Source organism: Lates calcarifer, unplaced genomic scaffold (assembly GCF_001640805.2).
Source record: "Lates calcarifer isolate ASB-BC8 unplaced genomic scaffold, TLL_Latcal_v3 _unitig_4817_quiver_941, whole genome shotgun sequence".
NCBI lineage: Eukaryota > Metazoa > Chordata > Actinopteri > Centropomidae > Lates > Lates calcarifer.
In genome coordinates this window covers 1-20,957 of record NW_026117126.1, presented here as the reverse complement: position 1 = coordinate 20,957, position 20,957 = coordinate 1, and the positions used below count along the sequence as shown (strand labels likewise).

At 40.8% G+C, this 20,957-nt stretch overlaps 4 protein-coding genes and 1 long non-coding RNA gene across 6 annotated transcripts; 2 read left to right on the top strand and 3 right to left on the bottom strand.

Annotated features, from left to right (window-relative positions):
- Positions 1-15: 15 nt before the first annotated feature.
- Positions 16-3,832, bottom strand: LOC108902384 (butyrophilin subfamily 1 member A1). The gene is made up of 9 exons (XM_018704243.2): positions 3,632-3,832; positions 3,246-3,348; positions 2,802-3,140; positions 2,422-2,715; positions 2,207-2,329; positions 1,965-2,056; positions 1,607-1,651; positions 1,150-1,218; positions 16-614 (listed from the first exon to the last, which is right to left on the bottom strand). Exons 1-9 carry the CDS (start codon positions 3,818-3,820, stop codon positions 591-593), a joined length of 1,278 nt encoding a protein of 425 aa, XP_018559759.2. The 5' UTR covers positions 3,821-3,832; the 3' UTR covers positions 16-590.
- Positions 3,833-4,588: 756 nt separating this feature from the next.
- On the top strand, positions 4,589-8,090 carry LOC108902393 (low affinity immunoglobulin gamma Fc region receptor III-like). The gene is made up of 9 exons (XM_051068552.1): positions 4,589-4,709; positions 4,795-4,845; positions 5,191-5,442; positions 5,626-5,871; positions 5,949-6,071; positions 6,327-6,404; positions 6,489-6,557; positions 6,754-6,828; positions 7,125-8,090. Exons 1-9 carry the CDS (start codon positions 4,679-4,681, stop codon positions 7,202-7,204), a joined length of 1,005 nt encoding a protein of 334 aa, XP_050924509.1. The 5' UTR covers positions 4,589-4,678; the 3' UTR covers positions 7,205-8,090.
- A 345-nt stretch (positions 8,091-8,435) lies between these two features.
- On the bottom strand, positions 8,436-20,395 carry LOC108902390 (neurofilament medium polypeptide). The gene is given in 9 exon segments (XM_051068548.1): positions 8,436-9,716; positions 10,047-10,166; positions 10,340-10,681; positions 11,178-11,290; positions 17,925-18,093; positions 18,480-18,722; positions 18,725-18,757; positions 19,241-19,582; positions 20,308-20,395. Coding segments are annotated over 9 exon segments (2,523 nt in total). The 5' UTR covers positions 20,384-20,395; the 3' UTR covers positions 8,436-8,631.
- Positions 11,516-16,365, top strand: LOC108902391 (uncharacterized). Of its 2 annotated transcripts, XM_018704249.2 has the most exons (12): positions 11,518-12,534; positions 12,784-12,843; positions 13,281-13,538; positions 13,629-13,895; positions 13,987-14,043; positions 14,186-14,257; positions 14,482-14,601; positions 14,698-14,781; positions 14,955-15,029; positions 15,149-15,220; positions 15,619-15,724; positions 15,840-16,365. In XM_018704249.2, the coding sequence occupies exons 1-11, from the start codon at positions 12,480-12,482 to the stop codon at positions 15,720-15,722; spliced, it is 1,224 nt and encodes a 407-aa protein (XP_018559765.1). In that variant the 5' UTR covers positions 11,518-12,479; the 3' UTR covers positions 15,723-15,724; positions 15,840-16,365. The 2 variants fall into 2 exon arrangements, with proteins under 2 accessions (XP_050924507.1, XP_018559765.1); XM_051068550.1 differs by lacking the exon at positions 14,186-14,257 and having other exon boundaries at positions 11,516-12,534.
- Positions 15,804-18,334, bottom strand: LOC108902392 (uncharacterized). The gene is made up of 2 exons (XR_001964059.2): positions 18,253-18,334; positions 15,804-18,093 (listed from the first exon to the last, which is right to left on the bottom strand). It is a non-coding gene; the product is annotated as an uncharacterized LOC108902392 (long non-coding RNA).
- Positions 20,396-20,957: the final 562 nt, after the last annotated feature.

Below are 20,957 nucleotides of genomic sequence, written 5' to 3'. Positions count from 1 at the left end.
ACAGTCTACACAGTATAAACAACTACCTATCCATTTTTTATTATTGCAAAACTCTAAAGTCATTGTCCAGTTGCTATAAAAGTTCTTGTAAATAAATTGTGTAGAGTACAGTAAAGGATGAAGAAAGAAAACAAACAAACATCACCTCATACTACACACACACACACACACACACACACAAAAAGTACTCAGCATTTGAGAATTTAGAACAAAATATTCGGGTTCTGTCTGATCAATCAACAAAAGTCTTTAAAATAAAGAAATTCAAGTAGTGCCTTACAAATAAAGTAAAACCCATGCTTCACATCACACTTTCACTACATCCTGGACAACATACTGTGAGCTGCCCAATGCAAAACAAGAACATACAAATAAACCAATTACCCAGTCAGCCAATCCTTTGACCACAGATTAAAATAGGTGACTCTACTGGGTCACAGTACAGTTTGTGATTTCAGCCTGAAACACTTACAGACAATAACTGTCTTCACTGCCATTTGATTAGATGATGGTGGCTCAGACTAAACATTTTTCATTTCTGTGTGTGGTGTGAGGTCATGTTGAGATGTGTTGTTCGTACTCCTTGAGTTTCATTTCTTCTCTTCATTCTTGGTCTGTAAATGAAAATAGAGATAAGATGTTGTCAGAAACTTTAAAACTCACAGCAACCAAACTTGGCAGAAAGGTTTCATGTCTTCTGTATTGTGATACAAAATTGTGGACTTTTGTCTTGCAGTTACAGTCACGATTTCAGAATTGTTAGTCCCTTTCGTGTGGATTGGTAAAGTAACTAGGCCTACTTTACAGCGTGGCTAAGCACAGGACTGCCAGTTTTTGCATTGTGTTTGCTTGATGTATTCATGTTTTCTATAAGCTTTGTTGTTATGTCTGTTGATTAATCAAAGCATGTTCACACATATAGAAGGTACATCTAACTGTCTTTCGTGCAACTTGCTAACCTACCTCCCCTAATAATTAGCCAGTGCACAACATCGGTAGTGGTTGTCATTATTGCCTATGAGATTGATGGCTGTCAAATTTACATTCACAACTTTTGTGATAAAACGGCAACTCTGCCCTTGTGGTATTGTTAATATGGTGGTGTACATGCTGTGTTGTACTCATACAGTGTTTATCCACTCACAATACCTCGAATATCACGGCCTTCTTTCTACTTTTTACTTCCTCCTCAGGCTCCTCCTTCCTCTGTACTCCATCCTGGATCATATGAAGACATGTGAATGAACAAACAGATAAAATGAATCAGAGTATTGCTGAACACCAGGTGGGAGTGTTGAGACAGTCGTCCCTGCAGCAGAGACTCTGCAGTGTGTTCTCTGTGTCTTTGGAACATTTGGTTTCCTCTCAGTGGAAACTGAACGAACTCAGGTTTTCTCTGCTGCTCTTCTGCTTTGATCGAGTAGTTAATGAAGAGAATGAAGAGGATGAAGCAACAAGCAGCAGAGGAAACAGTCTGTCTGTCTCTGACCTCAGTCCCTGTCCACTGATGACAGGTGATGATCATGGACGTCTGTGTTTCTGTAGATGAGTCTGTTTGTATCAGAGCTGCTCAGAGTCTCACTGAGTTTATACCATCATAACTTACCATAGCATACTGATACATGGGTGATGTGGTTCTCTTTGTCTCCAGCTGTGAGGGAGAGAGACATGATTATCATATTATACAACCATGGTTGTATAATTACACACTTACTGCAGTAACTTAACATATAGTCAGGTGCATTTAAAATGTGACATGTTACTGTTCTCAGCAGTGTTTAGTCACGGTCAAATAAAATAGATCAATATTTATTTTTCCTCAGTATTAGTGAACGTTCTGTGTTGTGTCCTACATTTCTTCTCACTCTGTCCTTCATCTTTGCTCAGATTCTTTCATTCTGTTTTTCAGATCTTGTTTTTAGATGTAAAGATTTTGTGTCTTTGTTTCCTGTTTATTTACTCACATCATTTGTCTTCTTCGGTTCCTCTATTTCTCTCATGAGTTTCTCTCTCTGTCTTTCTTCCTCTATTTCATTCCTCCGGCTTCTCTTGGTCTCTGTAGAAGATGAAAGTTTACTGGAATTAGACTGAATTCATTTTGTCAAATGAAATTTACTTTACTCAGTTTCTCACATCTCCCATTCCCTTTAAAACCCATGAGCATGACGTGACATTTACATAACATGGTCATTAATTAGTGACTTACTGAGTCTCATCCTCCACATAAAAAAGACAAGTGAGAGAATAACAATGATGCAAACAGCCAAACTAACAGCCCAACCAATGATGATGGGAACATTAGAACTGGACAGGAAGATGAAGAAATCATCTGAAATGATAAAAGACAGAACAACATGACAGTTAGATAAAACTAGACCTCAGCTGTTTCAAACTAAAACAGTAAAAACAGATCATTTCTACCTTGTATATGTATCTCTGTCTCTGTGGTCTGGTTGATGTTGTTCTGTTGGACTCTACAGGTGAAGCTGTTGCTGTGTCTCTTCTCCACAGTCACTCTGCTGCTGACAGTATAGAGGTCATCAGGACCTCTGACTGTCTCTGTAGGTCCAGCAGAGAGGAGGTTTCCCTCACCGTCCAGCCACAACACCTCAGGCTCTGGATGCCATCCACTGGAACTGCAGTGTAACACCACTCCTCCAGTGGTTTTATCAACCCCTTCTAAAGTTATGACCGGTGAGGAAACAGCATCTGATGCTGAGGAAAAGGAGGAAAACATGTTAAAGCTGTTCATTCTCTTCAGTCCTCAGATGTAGTGAAGTATACATTATATATGAACTTACCAACAAATAGTTGAACAGAGGATAGTTTTTCCTTTCCTGGAATGAAACACGTGTATGTTCCCTGATCAGAGAGTTCGACTCTGGACAGTTTCAGTGAAATGTTTCCATGTTTCAGTTCATTAATGAACAGTGACGTTCTCTCACTGAACCATGGATGTTTTTTACTGACGAGCTCTTGACCTGAACGCCTCACATGGACAAACCTGGGGTCCAGGTCAGGTCTGGTCCACTCCACTGTCAGGTCAGTAACATCCTCAGCAGGGTCCAGACGACATGGTAAAGTGATGTCATCACCACGTGTTGCTACTATTGGCTGAGATGAACCAATCAGAGACTGACCTGCAGAGAGACTGATTATTATAGCATATCACTGACATGGCAGTGGCTGTGTGTGTGTGTGTGTGTGTGTGTGTGTGTGTGTGTGTGTGTGTGTGTGTTAGTTACCTGTACACAGGTGAATCAGGAGGAGGAGGAAAACCAGAACACTGAGGGCTCTGAGAGGAGACGTAGGAGACTTTGTGTCTGTGTGGACAAACATCATGAAGAACTGAGGAGGAAAAGAAAACAGTTACAAACACATGAAAAACAGGCTTTTCTTCATTTTAGTAAAACTCTTACACAGCTGCTGTCAGTATCACTATCAGTATCACTGCTTTATACTTTCACTTCTGTCCCACAGTGAGTCCTCCTGTGTCTGTCTGTCAGTGTCTCACACTCTGTTTTAAAGCCGTCTTTCTTTAAGAACCTTTTAATGCCACAGGACTCTGCTGTTGAAATGTGAAACAGTGTCTTTCTCCTGTATTTTAGATGAAATGTTAGAGACGACGTACCTGCTGAGTGTGGAGCGCTGCACTCTCTTCACCTGACTGACTGACTGACCGACTGACTGACTGTAAATCATTGACAGGCTGCTGCTCTTTACTCTGTCTGTTATCAACAGCTCCATACAGTTTATGAGGAACTGAGGTCTCATAAATAATTTCTTTTTGTCGAGTCTGATGTTTGTATTGTTTCATCATTAAAACCACATTGATGCACAGGCCTTTAGGTTTAGAAACTCATTAACATAAAACCACCATAGTTGGTCAAATTAAATGAATTAATTAATGACACATTGTTTAAAAAAGTATCATCAGATTCAAACCAGACGTAACTGGTTGATGATGTTCTGCTCGACAAATATTTAGACTCATTATGACGATCTGAGAGTTTATCAGCAGCTGAACTTTGAACTCAGTTCTAAAATAATTCACTGTAATCAGATCAGTCAGTTTCAGTTGTCTCTAACAACATCTCTGTGTTGTAGTAACAACAGATGACAGGTCTGCTGGTTCACTGCAGGGGGCAGGAGAGGACTTATTGATTATCATATCAGCCATCTTTTCCTCTGTGGCTGTGCTAACAGAGCTGGACACTGACTGGACCACCTCCATCAGATAACAAACACTGAGGTTTGGTTACAGTAACTGTGAGATGCTGATGCTTCTTTTCAACATCTGCAGCAGCGCACTACTCAATATACATTAATTACATTAATTTCATTAGTGCTAGTATTCACTAAGGATGGATGTTTAAACATGGTGCATTTACTTCCACCTGATAAGTGTTCAGGTCTCTGCAGAGAGACCGAGGATGAGGCCTCTTCATCATCTGGAAGAATGAATGCTTCTCTCCCGTCTGTTCAGCCTCTGCAGATGAACTGTGGATGAAGCTGATTCACCTCTGCTGTGTGAGACAGCTTCAGACTCAGTGTATCTGTGTGTTGAAGCCTCAGTGAGCTCAGCCTCCTCCTCTCCAGAGACTCAGGAAGAGGAAGTCCTCCCTCCGTCCCCTCTGAGCTGTGGTTCAGTCTGAGGCTCAGTCAGCAGTGAGACATCATGGAGGTCACAGCTCTCTGCTTCAGACTGAGTGAGTACTGACTCTCAGCTTGATGGTTTCTTCTGTAGAAATGTGTCTGTGTCTGACTCTCAGGTTTCTCTGTTTCTCTGTGCAGTGATGGTTCTGATGGTTCTGTTGGACTCTAACGTTCACTCACAAACAGACAGTGAGTGTAAATACTTCATCCTCAACATGCACTGATTACTGCTGTTACTGCATTATGTTTTCATCTCTGAACTGAACCCAGGTTAAAGGTTGTTATCAACCATCTACACCTCTATGTCCATGTCTCTAGAGTTCTACAGCTTCTAGATTTTTCTGTTGATCTGGAATCAAACAGTTGAATTTTGTGAAGTTCAGTTTCAGTCTTTCACGTTCACATTGAAGTAAAGGACACCAGTGTGTATTCAAGCAGTAAGATCTACATTAACCTGGTGTCTGTTACAAAGTGCATTGATTTCTCTTGATTAGATCACATTTTTTCATTGGTCTTTGTCTGTCTGTTTTTCAGGTTCATTGTTTCTCATCGTTCCAAACAGACTTCAGTTCTTTCAATATGAGTCTGTGTCGTTTCACTGTGAGCTTCCTGATGGGTCATCTCAGCTGAGAGGAATCAGGAATAATAACCAGTTTGTTCCTAACTGTGATATGAGAAGAACATTAACCTGTAATATTGAGCCAGCCTATGACACAGACAGTGGAGAGTACTGGTGTGAGACTGAAGGAGGAGAGAGAAGCAGCACAGTCAACATCACTGTCACTGGTAGGTTTGATTATATGTCTAAAAACATGACTTGTTACTCACCTACTATATATTTTTAAAAAGTAACAGGTTCCTCAACCAGTTTGTTATAAATTACTTGTTTCTTTGTTCTGTTTATGCTGCCACCCAGCAAAGTTTTTCCTCAGCTCAGTAACATTTCGTTTTTTCCTACATGTTGTTCAGCTGGTCCTGTGATCCTGGAGAGTCCTGCTCGTCCTGTGATGGAGGGAGATGATGTGACTCTGCACTGCAGAAACAAGATAAAGTCCATCAACCTCCAGGCTGGTTTCTACAAAGACGGTATATTAATGAAGAGAAGTTCTGTAGGAGAGATGACCATTAACAATGTCTCCAGGTCTGATGAAGGACTGTACAGGTGCAGCATCTCTGGTGTTGGAGACTCAGCAGAGAGCAGACTGACTGTCAGAGGTGAGACAGTATAAAGTGAACAGAGAACAGGATGTATTAGAGGTTATACACTGATGCTTCTGTCGTCTTTTCATCAGAACCTCAGCCTTCCCACCATCGCTCCTCTGACATCCTCATCCCGCTGTGGATTTCTGTCACGTTGACATTAGTCCTGGTTCTGCTGCTGCTGCTGGGACTCTTTCATTTCAGGAACCACAGAGGTAAAGAACAGCAACGACTTCTAACATCCTGAATGAAACGAACTTCCAAAGAAACTCTAAAATGAAAAAGCAGACATCTGACATCTGTAGGTCACCTGCTTTTTAAAACAGTTTTGTTTCACAGCTTTAATCACAGTTGTTTAGCTTCATGTTTCTTCTTCATCTGTCTTGTATATTTGTATATATTAGAGTTTAAAACTGAATAAAAGCACTTTAAATGTTAATGTTTAATCCCTGCGTCTCTGTTCTTTTCAGTCTTTTTGCCTTTGTATTCGTCGGTTTTCTCAGAGACACAAACAGCAGCGTCACACTCAGGTGAAAACCAACAAACAGGTGAGTGAGTGAGTAATCTGATCTCAGCTGATCCTCCTGTCAGTCGTCTGTGTCTGTGTTTACTGACTGAAATGTGTGTTTCAGTCTCTGCAGAGGACGATGCAGACGGTTTAACGTACGCAGTTGTCGTCAAAAAACGGAGAAAGAACGAAGGTTTTCTTTATTTGAGCTTTTTTTTAACATGATGTGAGGAGACTGATCTTATAATCACCTGTGCTCTTCTTATTTGAGTCTAAGTTGTGTGTTTAATATCTCAGATAATAAGGAGAGGGCAGGGTGTCGGTTGAGGCTGCTGCGTGCTGACATGTGAATTATTTTTGCTTCCTCTTGTTGTGGTGTTCTGTTTTAGACGCTGCAGACGCTGCTGATCATTTGAGCCTCTGCCTTCAGACAAACCACAGCAGAGACCCACAGACAGAAGAAGGTACGAGGCCTCTGTTGATCTGTCACTTCATAGATGTATTATTAACTCCTGTGTCAGTGTGTTGCTCACTGATGGTTCCTCCTGTTCAGATGAGTCCTCACATCAGCCTCTTTACTCTGCTGTTGTTACTATGCTTACATGATTTCTGCTTGTGTCCCTCTGTGACCCTGAACGCCTCAGCAGACAATTAGGGCGTCTTGAGCTCCCTGTGTCAAACCCACTGTACATCACGTGATCCTCAGGGACTGTTCAGATTATTGTACCACAGATAAACGTCTTTATTTTCTCTCCAACAGGTCACAAAGAGCAGAGACGCCTGACTGAAGGAGAGAGGAGAGGCAGGTTCACTGAGCAAAGAGCGACACATGATTACTAACTTTACATTTAGTAGATTTGCTGATTTATTTCAGTACAGTACAGATGTTTCCTGCTCTTACCAAACTAAAATAAAACCATGGAATCAGTATTATCTGTCTTTGTGTTTCCTCTGTAACTGAACAAACAGAAGCTGTATTTTGTAGATGACATTAGAAATGTTATTAATTCAGTAAACACTGTGTTTTATTTATTACTCATAGCTTTTATATTATTGCTGTAAATACTTGATACTGTACAGTGTGAGGTGTGTCAGTGTCTGTTTATATCAGTGTTCAAACCACTCAGGGAAGGTTTCACTAACAAGAAGTAGAAAAAGACTCTGTGTATTTATATGATTAATATGATTCGTTATTTTTGACTGAAGTTTCCTGAAATAGTTTTAATCTGAGTAAAAATGTAAAAGTCCTTTTTCTTTTTTCATGAATGTATTTTCTGCTAAAATGTAAAATGTCCTTTAAACATTAATGATGACGTTCAGAGACTCTGAGCCTTTACCTTTTGGTTCTTGTGTGTGATTGGTCAGTGAAGGTGATCAGTGATTGTGATTGGTCACAGGTGCGGAAGAGGAGCCACGAAGAGAGGCGCGCGGAGCGGGAGGAGCGAAAGACGCTAAGGTGGATTCGAGAAACCAGAACCAGTCTCTGTAAACACGGTTCTGAGCTCAGTCTCAGCTGATTCACTGAGTGGTTCGTGCGCGCGTGTTTGTATGCGCTCGTGTTGGTGCACTCCGACGTCAGAGGAGCGCGTGTGTTTTCTCTGAGGAGGATTTCAGCGTCGCAGTCGTCTGGTTTCTCCTCAGGACCGACCCCGAGCTGTGAGCTGGACCCTGAGAGTCCTGGTGTTTGAGGAGGATTCTGCAGCGGTCAGGCCTGTAACCTTTTTTTTTATTTTGTGTGTGTGTGTGTGTGTGTGTGTGTGTGTGTGTGTGTGTGTGTGTGTGTGTGTGTGTGAGAGAGAGAGAGAGAGAGAGAGAGAGAGAGAGAGAGAGAGAGAGAGAGAGTGTGTGTTAGTGCTGCAGGTGTGTTTGCTGTGACGGACTTCTTGGTTCAGAGTCAGTCTCAGACCTGGTGTCTGGAGGTGGTTGAACTCTCAGAGTGTGTTCGTTCTTCATTAAATAACATGTTTGGTTAACGTGTCGTGAGCAGGTCTGTAGTGGACTAACTCCTGTGTAGCCCTCAGACTGAGGGAGAGTCTGTGGTGAACTGGTGTTGCTGTATAGAGAACAGGACTGAAGACGAGTCTTTGCCTTTATTTCATGAAGATGATACAGACTCAGTGAGGAACCAACACAGGAATACACAGCATTAAAACCTGCTCATAAACAAACTGCAGAAATTAAACTTGATGCTAAAAAGCAAAGAAAAAAAGAATAGATTTATTTGTCAGTTCATGCAGAGACTTTTCCTGTTCACATTATAAACTGCTTTATGTATGAATGTCTGAATCACCACAGACTCCTTCTTTTGAGGACTGCTCTGTTTGTTCTTCATCTTTAGGAGAGTTCAGGTTTGTGTTGTTTGTTGGTGTCATGTGGTCGTCTGCATCTCTGCTGTCAGGACTCATCCCTGGCTCTGCTCCACTTTCCTTATCTCGGTGTGTTTCTATCTTTTCTTCCTCTGGATTAGTTACAGTCTGTCCATCTTCCATGGTCTGTTGTTGGTCTGGTTTTTGCTCTGTGATGAGGGTCTGTGTTGGCCTTACTGATTCAGTCTCATCTGCTCCTCCTCCGGCTCCTGCTCCTGATGTAGTGTTTTCATTTTCCACCAGCTGTGCTTGGTCTTGTGTTTGCTTCATTACATTAGAGTCTGTGTCACCTGCAGATGTATTCTCTGACTGTGTGTTAATGAGCTGCCCTTCATTTGTTTCTGCTTCCTCAGTCTCTTTTTCTGCAGTGTTTGACTCGCTCTTTGCTGCCTCTGAAGTCTGACTGACAGGCTGACTTTCTGAGTCATTTGGTTTTGGTGTGATATCCCTCCCTCCGTCTCTGCTCTCAGTCTCTTGGTGTGTTTCTGGTCTTTGTGGAGCTGAAGGTTTTGTTCCTTCACTCTCTGGGTTCGTCTGTTCCTCAGGTTTTATCTCTCCTCCTGCCTGGGTCTCATCTTTTTGTCTGTCTCCCTCAGTTTGACTCTGACCTGCTGTTTCTTTATCTTCTCCCTCATCATGATCATTCTCTGCGTCTGCTGTTGAGAGCTGTTGTTGTCCTTCTCCACCTGCTGTGTCAGGATCAGACTCTTCTCCATCTCCTGGACTCTGCACTGACTGACCTGGTGGTGTTTCTCTGTCTGTCCTGTGCTGCTGTTGGTTTGTGTCCCCCCCTGTTTGACATGGACGTCCTGTTTCTTCACTTAAAGTTTTACAATGTTTTTCTTCTTCATCGTTCATATTCTTCATTTTCTCTCCATCTCTGTCAGTTTGTTTTTCTATCAGAGGCTCTTGTTCTGAACTGTTATGTCTAGAGCTGCCCGTTTTCTCTTTCTGTGATTCTTCATCTTCGTGCTGCTCTGTGTTCCCTGTGTGCACAGTGGACAGTATTTACACAGTATAAAGACACTGCCTTAAAGTTAATTAGTACCATAGTAGGATGATATAAAAGTTGAGGAGACTGTTTACTTCCCTAAAACCAGAGTAAGTGACAAAAACTGAAACTGTTCTGTTGAAAACTGCAAATTTGGAAACAGATTATTATGTTATGTGAGAATAACTATTGTGACTTTATGTGAAATTCATATATGTGTGAATACTGGATCAGAGTCAGTAGTGATATTCAATGACTCGATGATAGCAGACAGTCAGGTTACTACTCCTCATCCAGAGGCTGTGATAAGAGATGACAGACTTACTGAGTCTGTTTTCTCTCCATCTCCAAACGAGATAGGCGACCACAAGAATGAATAAGATGCCAACGATCACACCGATGACGGTAGAGGCAGGCGAACTAGACGAGTCCACGAATGCACCACCTAAAATAAAAAAAGACAAACAACACAGTGTCTATTTTAAAGTAGACATCAGCTCATCAGGACTGTCTCTGTAGGTGCAGGGCTGTTTTTGCCTTGGTCAGGTTCCAGTTTGAATGGCAGGGACTGTACTGTCCCCCAGACGGGAAAAAATGTCAAATTGTCTGTCATCTTACCAACAACAAGCTTCACTTCAGAGTTTATTTCCAGTTTGGGGATGAAGCATCTGTATGTTCCCTCATCAGATGGTTTCACGTTGGACAGTTGCAGGGCAAAGTCTCCCTGCATCAGGTTTTCAGTGGACACTGACGTTCTTCCTTTGTAGGACGGGTTTTGATCAACCAGGTGGTCTTTGCCAGATCGCCTCACATGGACAAACTTGGGCTCCAGGTCAGATCTTGACCACTCCAGGAACTCTTGAACAGGATCGCTCCTGGAGTTCACTTTGCATGACAAAGTGGCGTCATGACCAACCATTGCTACTATCTGCTGAGGCTGATCAATCTCCTGAGAGTCAGCTGAAATAGATTACAATAGGTTACAACTTGACATGAGCACATTATTCAGGGTTCAAACAACAAGACTAAAAAGACTAAAAAAGACTAAACAACAATTCTAAAAACAATGTTTACTTTGCTTTTATCGCTTTTAACACCAGTCTACAGCCTTATCTGAAAAAGAAACCAGCAGTATCTGTAATCACTTCAGCAACATGGCCACACACAGCAGCAGGTCAATGATAAGCTTCAGCCATTATCTAAACCCACAGGTTATCTAACCGACCTCACAAGTTAAACAAGCGTTATCAGTCCAATAAACACAAGCAACACTTTCACTTTCATTTTCACCACAGAGCTGACCTGTGGGGCTGTGGCGCCCCCCGCTGGGTGCAGCTGGTAACATTATCTCTGTATTCACAGCATCTCTGGCCTTAAAATGGTAATTAGAAATGAAATTAAAGCTAAGCTATCAGGGCAGCCTTTTATCAGCGTATCATTAGTTAGGATACATTACCTCCATCACAGTGTGTTAGGAGAAGCATGACCACAGCATGATGGAGAATCAGGCAGAGCAGAGATCTACAGGACAGTCTGTCTGTCTCGGTAAACATCTTGCAACACTGAAAACTGAAGTAAATCACAAGGTAAATTCACAAGAAGGTCAACTTACAGATAACTGAGTAGTAACTGTTTAAGTTGCTAATCCTGAGTTTAATATGTCAGCCCGTCACGGTTAAACAGATCTAATATGACTGCAAACTTTTATTCTGAAATTAAATCTAAATTAAACATCAAATAATTGAGGGAAAGTTTCAGTTTAAAAAGGATTTCTTACCCGCAGAGTCGGCGAGCTGCACACGTTCAGAGTCCATAAAACAAACAGGTAAACTGACATACGCCCGCCCAGTCTTATCTACAACAGCCCCAGCGCTCGACCTATTAGATTCAGGTCTGTTGATCTGTTGTAAAAAGGGTTGATTTACATCGTAGTTTTCATACCCAGATCTTAAAGTATCTTACATTTGAGTGTTTTCAGGATGAGAATCTTTCTAAAACAGTGGATCTGATAGATTGACGTTTCTGTTTGATTGGCAGAAGAAGAAATTACAGAAATTAATTTAAAACCAACATTTCAACCTCTTTTCTTATGTGAGACTACAGATGTCAAACCATTCAACATTTAGCTCTAATAACTGGATTTCTTTCAGCTGAATTGTGGCTTGCTTTCAGTTTCTTTGTTAATGTTTAACACATGAATAAAAGGCTGCACTTTGATCCAGTTGCCAGGCGGTTTACCACCATCATTATAAAATACTACAGCAGCAATCACATCTGAGGGCAGTGAACCAGGAGCTTCTTTATTGTTGTAGTAAGCTGATAGAAAGACGACTGATCTCCAGCAGGGGGCAGAGTGGGACCTCTTATTCAAGTTAGCATCAGCCCACAGCAGCTTCACCCAACAGGACAAATCACTGAAGAGTCTTTTTCTGTTAAAGGTCAAAGGTGAAGCTCCAGCTTCTGATGATAGCAACCTGTAAAGTTCATCTGATGGCAGAATGTATTGTTTGCAGGAAAATGAACATCATTGTAGTTTAGGTTGTGTTCGTCGCTTTCTGCAGCAGTGTTGGTGCCACTGCAGGGAGATACCAAAGTCAGAATGTAGTGTCTTACAGGAGAGGAAACCTTCAGTATGGTTTCTGATACTCAGGTGTGCACACAGAGAACATGTGTGGCTGCAGGGTGTTGTAGAAACTGAGACGACCTGCACAGGAAGAGGAAGTTCTCAGCTCAGTGTATTTAGTGTGAGTGCAGTCTGATGCTCAGACAGGAGGAAGGCGACATGGAGGTCAGAGCTCTCTGCTTCAGACTGTGTGAGTACTACATTAGTCTTTTTATCACCATTTCATGTTTCTCTTTATAAATAACAATCAACAATATAATCCCAGTCATGTCATTTATAAATGAATATTCAAACTATCTGAACTTTCCTGTTGTTGTTATGTATATTTTTAGTGTTTAGCAGCTGTTCAACATTTCAGTTTATATAATTTCATATATATGTGATTTAATATAAATTCTACATATACTATAAAAGAATCTCTCCTGTTTTGTCTCTCTAGTGATAAATGTGTTGATGCTGCTGGTCACACATGTGCAGCAAGGTTATCCTCAGACATCTGGTAAGTGACACACAGATGCTTTATGATACAAGAAATGTAACCTGAATAATTCATCATCGAACCCTAAAGTCCCAAACTGAAGGAACACATGCAGCTTGTGCCATAGTACAAGTGCAAGAATGAAAATTAGGTTTCATCGTGTACCAATCGTCCGTCCTTTTTTTGCTGATGATGTGGTGTTATGTTGCTTGGACAAAATTAAAGATGGTTTTATTTTTCTTAACCATCCGATCCTTAATAACCTCTGTAGTCTATCAATGTAAAGTGACTGCTGACCTCAGGAAAATGATTTATGGTTTTATCTTGTTCAGTCAAAGTCTCAAAGAAACCATCATCACATCATCCCTGTCTTCACCATGTTTCTCTGACTGCTTATTCTTAAAATGTAACGATTACGTTCAAGGCAAAATTAAGTCCTTTTTCTCTTTTTGTTTCAGATGCAGATTTTCACATGGTTCCATCCAGACTGCAGCTCTTTCAATATGAATCAGTCTCTTTTACCTGTCAGGGGTTTAATGACCCAGCAGGATGGAGAGTGAGAAATGTCAATGATATCACTCCTAAATGTTTGAATGGTGCAGCGCCATCAACAGTGACCTGCACCATTGACTATGCCTTTAAATCAGACAGTGGAGGATACTGGTGTGAAGGTGGAGGAGGACGGAGAAGCAACTCTGTCAACATCACTGTCTCTGGTGTGTTTATTGTACAGATTTAAACTGTAGAACAATAATATATAGTATCAGAAATGTTACCTGGAGTAAGCATTTTGTGATGTTGTTCAGAAGGTCATGTGGTCCTGGAGAGTCCTGTTCTTCCTGTGATGGAGGGAGCAGCTGTGACTCTGCGCTGCAGAAGCAGGAACCCTTCCTCCAACCTCACAGCTGATTTCTATAAAGACAGCCTCCTCGTTGGGACCAGCCCGACAGGAAACATGACTATTCAAAATGTTTCCAAGTCTGATGACGGCTTCTACAAGTGTAAAATCTCTGGAGCTGGAGAGTCAGCAGAGAGCCAACTGATGATCAGAGCTGTGGCTCCAAACCCCACAGGTACATTCAATCTTTTATACACAGCAGTCAGTTCATGTCAGTATCAGTCATGTTAGTATCTGACAGAAAATATCTACATGGTGTTTTTCAGTTGGGTCTGTCGTCTCTGGAGCTGGAGAATCAGCAGAGAGCCGGCACACAGTCAAAGGTGAGACAGTCATATTAACTGCAGTATGAGAAGGGACAGTGTTTGAGCAGCTACAGCATCTCTGTTCAGCTGTATGTATAAATGGAGTCGCTCTTCAGGCTGAGTGACTGAGTTCGTACAAACTCTGTATTTTAAATTCTAGTGAGGATCCCAAAGACTGACGGCTCGGTGAAACAAAGTGAGAACTCAAACACACAACACACAGACAGAAAAGGTACGGTTCAAGTCATCCAGACGACCAAATCAATTTGAACAACATTATAGGTGGTTAATGGAAATAAATGTTAATTTTAGTAGAATTAGAGTTGAAAACAAAGTACTAAAAAAAGTTGCAATAAGTACATTTAGGCCAGTAGGGTCAGAATGATTCCATGATGAACAGATTTATGATTTATGACTTAAGGAACTACTTCCTGACGTCTCTTTGATTTTTTCCAGCACCTCGCAGAGGGGTTTTTTTCCCTCATCCTTACTACATCCTGCTGTGGGCCATTATCTCTGTTGTGCTGTTTCTGCAGCTGCTGGTGATTGGACTGCTCTACTGGAAGAAACAACTAGGTGCTATGATTATTATTATTCATAAATATGCATTGTAAAATCTGAACCTAAACACTGGGAGGCAACATGAAAATATTATTTTCCTCCTCCTTTCAGTCTTACTACAGGTCAAGCTGAGTGATCCAAACAAGGACATGTACACTGTCGTCAAAAAAGATAAGAAAAAGAAACGTAAAAAAGGTAAAAAGACGGGAAAAGGAAAAGTCGTTTACTTTGAGATAAAGTGCTAAATAAGTCATTCAGAGTTCAGCAGCAGTGTCACGTCTCACACTGGGGCTGTAACCAGAAATATTTGAGAAGCACTGTGTTAGAAAGGTCACATCGTCTCTGTCACACCTGCTGTTCTGTTTTAGATGCTGCAGATGCTGCTGATAATTTGAGCATCTGTCTTGAGACAAACCACAGCAGAGACCCACAGACAGAAAAAGGTACGAGGCCTCTCCACCTCTGTAGCTGCTGCGTGGTTTCTCTTTCTTTTAATATCATTCTCACAGCTGTCATCTGTTTTAATATGATGCTTTAACACTTTTTTAAATGTCTTTTTCAGATCAAGATGAATTCCCGCCTCTGTCTTTTCACTCCACCTTCACTGTTGAAGACACACAGAATCAACAAAATGGTCACTAAGTTATTTTAATGTTTTAGAATATTTTATCGCATGTATTTCTTAAACCTGGATTTATACCAAACTTTATACTGAATTTTAGAGCATGTGCTTGTTTAGTTTGCTTCATTTGGTGAGGTAGGAGACACGTCTTTTGAGATTGTCTTGTCTTCCACTTGTGTGTGATACAAGTATCAGGCCTGTTTGCTGTGTACTGTGTTACTCCCCCTGCTGGTCTGTGCTCGCATTGCACTGGACTCAGGCACGTTTAACGTTCACTCTAGATGAGCACGGTGTCTGAGTCTGACTGAACTGTGCCTGAGTCCACCTCCTCAAACAGGCCCGGGCACGGTACACAGTGATGCTCAGCACACATTCTTCATTTCTAACAACTTGGTTTGTTTCCAAAGCAGAATCAGGGACATCCAGCTTCTCCGATTCAGAGTTTCCCTCACCTCCTACAGATCCATCTTTATCAGATCAGGAGCTTCAGTACTCTTCCATCCAGTACGACTGAGGGTAACTCTGTCTGTTATATTACATCTAATAATCTGACTCGTTACTTTTTATGACATCTGTACATCAAGAGCAAAAGACCAAGAGGATAACTTTTTATTTCCAATATGTCTTACAGGTCACTGAGCACAGAGAGTGAAGAAGGAGGGAAATAAACTTCACAGTGTTGTAACATTAACTGAGAGTTTGTTACCATTCAGTAAAAACTGTAATGCTTTGTAGATATTTACAAGAATGTTATCTGTCAAATAATTTTAATAGGTGTTTGGTTGAATATTGAATCACATCAGCTGCACAGTAAACATTTTGCCATCTCTTCAACAAGTTAAACAACAGCAGTCACAGTTTGTCCACATTGATATGTTTTAAAACCTCAGGTACAGCATCTTTTATTTGAACTGGCCTGGTTGCTGACTGGCCTGGCTGTTATTAACAGTGATATGGTGCCAACGTTGTTGAATTTAATGAAGGAATGTAGTGAAGATGTATGATAAAGCGAGAATAAAGCAGTAACCTAAATAAATAACTCTGCTGTTGGAGAAAAGGTTGTTGACTGTTAAAAGGTGTCTTAACCTGTCAGTTACATGTTTTACATGGTCTGTTAACTCTGTGTTTGTGTTCACAATAAAAGTTGTCTTATTTCATTTAGTATGTTTTTATATAAATTAGAGACACTGGTGATGGTATCTTGGATTTTTCAGTCTGTTAACTTCTGTCTGCCTGTGAGTAACAGTCAGTGTCTGTCTCTGAGATCAGAGTCAGTTTATTATAAGAGATGAACCACATGTTGTTCTGTCTGCTCTGTTCACACGTCTGCTGATGCTGTTTAGAAGAACAGAGCTGCTGCAGGTTTGAATCCTCTGTGGTTCATCTGTCTGAACTGATAGATAGATATTACAGTCACTGAGTGTTTAACTCACAACATTTAATGATCTATAGAATGATTTTCAGTCAGGATGTAGATTGATGATGATTGTGATGAATGCATCAGAATGTGTAGATTTTATGAACAGGAACTGACTGATGTTTGAACACAAATATCAAATCCTCCACTGCCCCCTGCTGGGAACTAGTGCTACAAAAGTGTGTGTGACTTTTTTCTGACTGTGTTGTGTGTGTGACTCCAGAAAATAAACCATCAGTTTTTCTCTCTTTGCTCTTTCGCTTCCTACCAGCAGAGGGCGCTCCAACCTCCATGTGTATGTATGTATATGAGAATTTCCAACTGAAAGATCAGAATTCAGAGGAGAGCACAAAAGTACAAACTGAAAGAAAACTGAACGTTGTGTTTTACAGGAAACTGAAATGAGCTGAGACTGTGCTGTGTGAACCTGTTGAGTTGGGGAGGTGCTGGTCATGCGTTCCTGCATGTCAGTAGGTTGAAGCATTAAAACAGGGGAAAACCAACAAGTCTGAGCAGCTCTCACACTGATCCTCTGCTTCCTTTACAGGTTTAGACCCCAGACAAAGACTTCTCCCTGCTGCTCTGAGGTCAGTGAAGCTTTATATACAATGAACTAGTGATTAATTATTGAAGATCTAAGTTACTGTCTAACCACAGAAAGAAACATTGCAGCTGCAGCCAAAGACAAAAACACTGTAAGAGACACTTCTCAACAGAGGCCTGACAACTTGATGTTTTCTTGTCCTCCAGCTGCCTCCAGATCCTTTTCCCTCCAACCACATAATTCTAGCCTCCACTTGCCCCACCCGAATGGTAACACCCACAGCAGGTATTCAATTAAAAATATGTTTTTTTAAGAAATGACACCAGCATTTTATAGCAGAGCCTGTAGCAGGCCTGAGCCTGAATCTAACCCTGTATGTAACAACACCCTCACAACACAACACTAATCAAACACCTGAACTTTAATACACAAAATCAAAACCTGGTACAAACACAAAACTCCTGCACTTTTTGCCACACTGAAGAGTCTGACCTGCAGATGATCAGAAATACAAAAGGACAAAACTAAATAAATAACAAACTATAAAATACATCCAAACTGTTCAGTCAGTGTTTGCTCCTCCTGATTCCTCACTCATTTTCCTGTCAGTGTCACAGGATGTCCGTGTCTTTTCTTTTCCTCTTCATGTAAAGTTTTTATGTCTTTCTTGCCTGGATCATGTTTTACTTTTCCCTCTGCCATTAGCTGCTCTGTTTCTATTTCTTCCTCTACTGGAAACTGAGTCCCGAGTTTGCCTTTCCTCTTCATCTCTCCCAGGTCCAGACTCTGCATGTGAACTCTTATTTTGTGTCCTGGTCTGCTCCGTCTCTTCTCCTCCTTCAGTGAGAGGCTGGTCTTCAGAGCTGTTAGATTGGTTTTCTCTTTTCCCTGATGCATCACTGGCTCCTTGGTTTGTTTCAGTCTCTGTAAAAACAGAAACAGGAAATATAACAGTGTGGTGTTAATGTAGACTAATAAAAAATGTAATAACACAGTAGTGTGACAGTATAAAATATTATTAAGGTTTTAATTAAGTGTCAGTATAGTAGTTAAATGTAATTATATATCATATTATTGACGTACTGATCTTTTTTCGTATGCATTTCCACACAGCAAAGACAGCTACAGCAATAGATATGATGCCAACAACTGAACCAAACGAAGATGGAAGCAGGTGAACTGGAACTCGAAGGTGTCGTAAAGGAATCATCTGAAATCATAAGAGACAAAACAAAATAGAATTTAAACATAAGCAGGTCTCAGCTTTTTAATTAAAGTGATGATATTCTAAATTTAGAAACAGTGTCTACCTGGAACATGTATGTGTGTCTCTCTGGTCTGGTTGGTTTTGTTCTGTTGGACTCTACAGGTGAAGTTGCTGTGTCTCTTCTCCACAGTCACTCTGCTGCTGACAGTATAGAGGTCATCAGGACCTCTGACTGTCTCTGTAGGTCCAGCAGAGAGGAGGTTTCCCTCACCGTCCAGCCACAACACCTCAGGCTCTGGATACCAGCCTTTAGATTTACACTCTAACACCACTGCTCGAGGGTGGAGCTGGTCATGTTCACGACAGGTGAGGAGACAGAACCTGACAATGACAAAAACAGTGGACTCACATATTTTTCTATAACATAAAGCACTTGCAAAGTTTTTTTTGTTTGAAACCTGCGTCATTATTTATGTGCGATGTGTGATCAACAGGGACTGTGACGGTGTCGACCTGTTCTCCTCTTTGTGTTTAATGGCAGCTTGATTCTTTATTACCCTGTTATACAATGGCCTCTGGGCCTGCTGTTGGTACAACGCTTCTTTCACATTCATAATATATGTTACAAGAGGAACGCTGGTTTTGTTTGCTTATTGCAGAATGACATATACTATCTGTCTTCAGTTGCTAAGCGAGTTGCTTACTGTATCAGATTGGTATGATTGCCTGAGAAACTGAAGTGTTCAGGTTCCATGTCACAGCCATAGAACAGTGGGTGATTTATGTGCTTTTTGAAAATGGTATTGTTTCTAAAGAGGTAGTTCACTGACTTCCTCAGACTCTCACTGTTTTGAACCAACTTACCAACAATGAGTTGGACAAAAACTTCCTCTTGTACCACGGGAAGGGAACATCTGTATGTTCCTTCATCAGACAGTTTCACTTCGAAGATTTTCATGGAGACGTTTCCATGTTCCAGTTCATCCACAAACAGTCTTGTTCGATAATAATAAGATGGATTTTGAATCTCATGCAACAGTCGTCCATCTTCGTGAACATGGACAAACTCTGGGTCCAGACCTGGTTTGGTCCACTCCACTGTCCAGGAAGCTGCACTGGTGACAGGTTCAAGGTGACATGGTAGAATGACATCATCACCAGCCAGAGCTATGATTGGCTGATGTGAACAAGTCAGATCCAAATTTCCTACAAGGTGAAAAACATTAGTGTGATTAAACTGTGAATTATTTGAGTATTAAGTAGAGAATGTACAATGATAATCACAAGACCTGTGCGTATGGTTAATGAATATGTCACTATCCTGATAATACATCATATCATCACTATGTTTAAGTGTAAGATTCCTCAGATTTAACATATTCTATGAAAATACAGACCCAACACCCACTCTCCAATGAAACTGAACCAACAAGAGTAAACTAAACAAACAAAACCTGTTCAGTGATTGTTGTAACTCTACCATGACTCTTCACACCTGCATGTTCTGATCTTATCAGGTTTTTCCCATGAGATTAAAAGGTTAGTATTGTTTAGCTGTTAGGTGCTACCATACAGGTTATATCAAATTAAACATATCTAATTCTATCTAATGTCTAATTTTTCAGGGTTTTGTGTTTAAATAAAGAGTCTCTTTGGCTCCTAGTGTTTGCTAAATGAGCAGCTGCCACTGTTTATTCACCTGTTACCAGGTGATCAAAAATCTCATTGAATGACCCTCTCCCTCAGGTTAGTATTTAACAGATGGTGAGACACTGACAATAGATCCAGGCTGAAAACAAAATCTAAAAAATATATTCCACTATCACACCAACTTATCATATAAAATGAATCACAATGACTTCACCAAACTGGTATTTACCACAGGGCTGGCAGTAGGACTGATAACATTAAAGATAACTTTATGAATTTACCTGCTGAGGAGTAAAGCATGATGAGGATGGTCACAGTGTGAAAAATCAGAACTCTGAACCATAGTTCACGCTCCATCGATCAGGTGAACATCTCACAGCTCAGAAAACTGAAAAACACTAAAGAAAAGAAAATCACTGAAAAAACACAGGAAGTAAATGTAACCAAATGAATCTGACATCAACACTCAGACAGTAAAGGACACATTCACATTTCAGATGTTCAGGTATCAAATATAAAGCAGTTACTTCCTTCTGTACTCACTCTTTGTTCTTTAATAATATCCTTTTAGATTTATTCATCTGGCCGAAACCTTTCCAAAGTAGGAAACCAATCCAAACTGCAGAAGCTGAGACCTGCTGGTAAAGTTTAATCCTTCACCTCACAGCTCTGCTGTTACTGTCAGAGACTTGTTCAATCACTGAACCTCATCTTCCCACGAGCAGTTTACTGTTTTGTTATTTTTACTACACAATGGGCAATTTGTAGTTGATCTGGTTCGGTCTGTTTTCATCACTTGGTGCATCAGCACAGGCTGTGACGTACATTGTTTTGTAAGTTATTGTACAGTGAGTCTCAGGTCTTGATTCTTGAAGTAAACTTTACAGTACAGACATAATGGATGTTTTTAGAAATATATTTATTATGGGGC

What these genes read in the sequence shown, in the direction of transcription:
- LOC108902393 (XM_051068552.1), top strand. Translation starts at nt 4,679, where the DNA reads ATGGAGGTCACAGCTCTCTGCTTCAGACTGA. An exon ending in CGTTCACTCACAAACAGACA is followed by an intron (nt 4,846 to 5,190) that starts GTGAGTGTAAAT and finishes TCTGTTTTTCAG; the next exon opens with GTTCATTGTTTCTCATCGTT. An exon ending in AGGTGAAAACCAACAAACAG is followed by an intron (nt 6,405 to 6,488) that starts GTGAGTGAGTGA and finishes TGTGTGTTTCAG; the next exon opens with TCTCTGCAGAGGACGATGCA.
- LOC108902384 (XM_018704243.2), bottom strand. Translation starts at nt 3,820, where the DNA reads ATGATGAAACAATACAAACATCAGACTCGACAAAAAGAAATTATTTAT. An exon ending in CTCTGTTCAACTATTTGTTG is followed by an intron (nt 2,716 to 2,801) that starts GTAAGTTCATAT and finishes CCTTTTCCTCAG; the next exon opens with CATCAGATGCTGTTTCCTCA. An exon ending in AACCGAAGAAGACAAATGAT is followed by an intron (nt 1,652 to 1,964) that starts GTGAGTAAATAA and finishes TCTCCCTCACAG; the next exon opens with CTGGAGACAAAGAGAACCAC.
- LOC108902391 (XM_018704249.2), top strand. Translation starts at nt 12,480, where the DNA reads ATGCTCAGACAGGAGGAAGGCGACATGGAGGTCAGAGCTCTCTGCTTC. An exon ending in AGCTCTCTGCTTCAGACTGT is followed by an intron (nt 12,535 to 12,783) that starts GTGAGTACTACA and finishes TTGTCTCTCTAG; the next exon opens with TGATAAATGTGTTGATGCTG. An exon ending in CTACTGGAAGAAACAACTAG is followed by an intron (nt 14,602 to 14,697) that starts GTGCTATGATTA and finishes TCCTCCTTTCAG; the next exon opens with TCTTACTACAGGTCAAGCTG.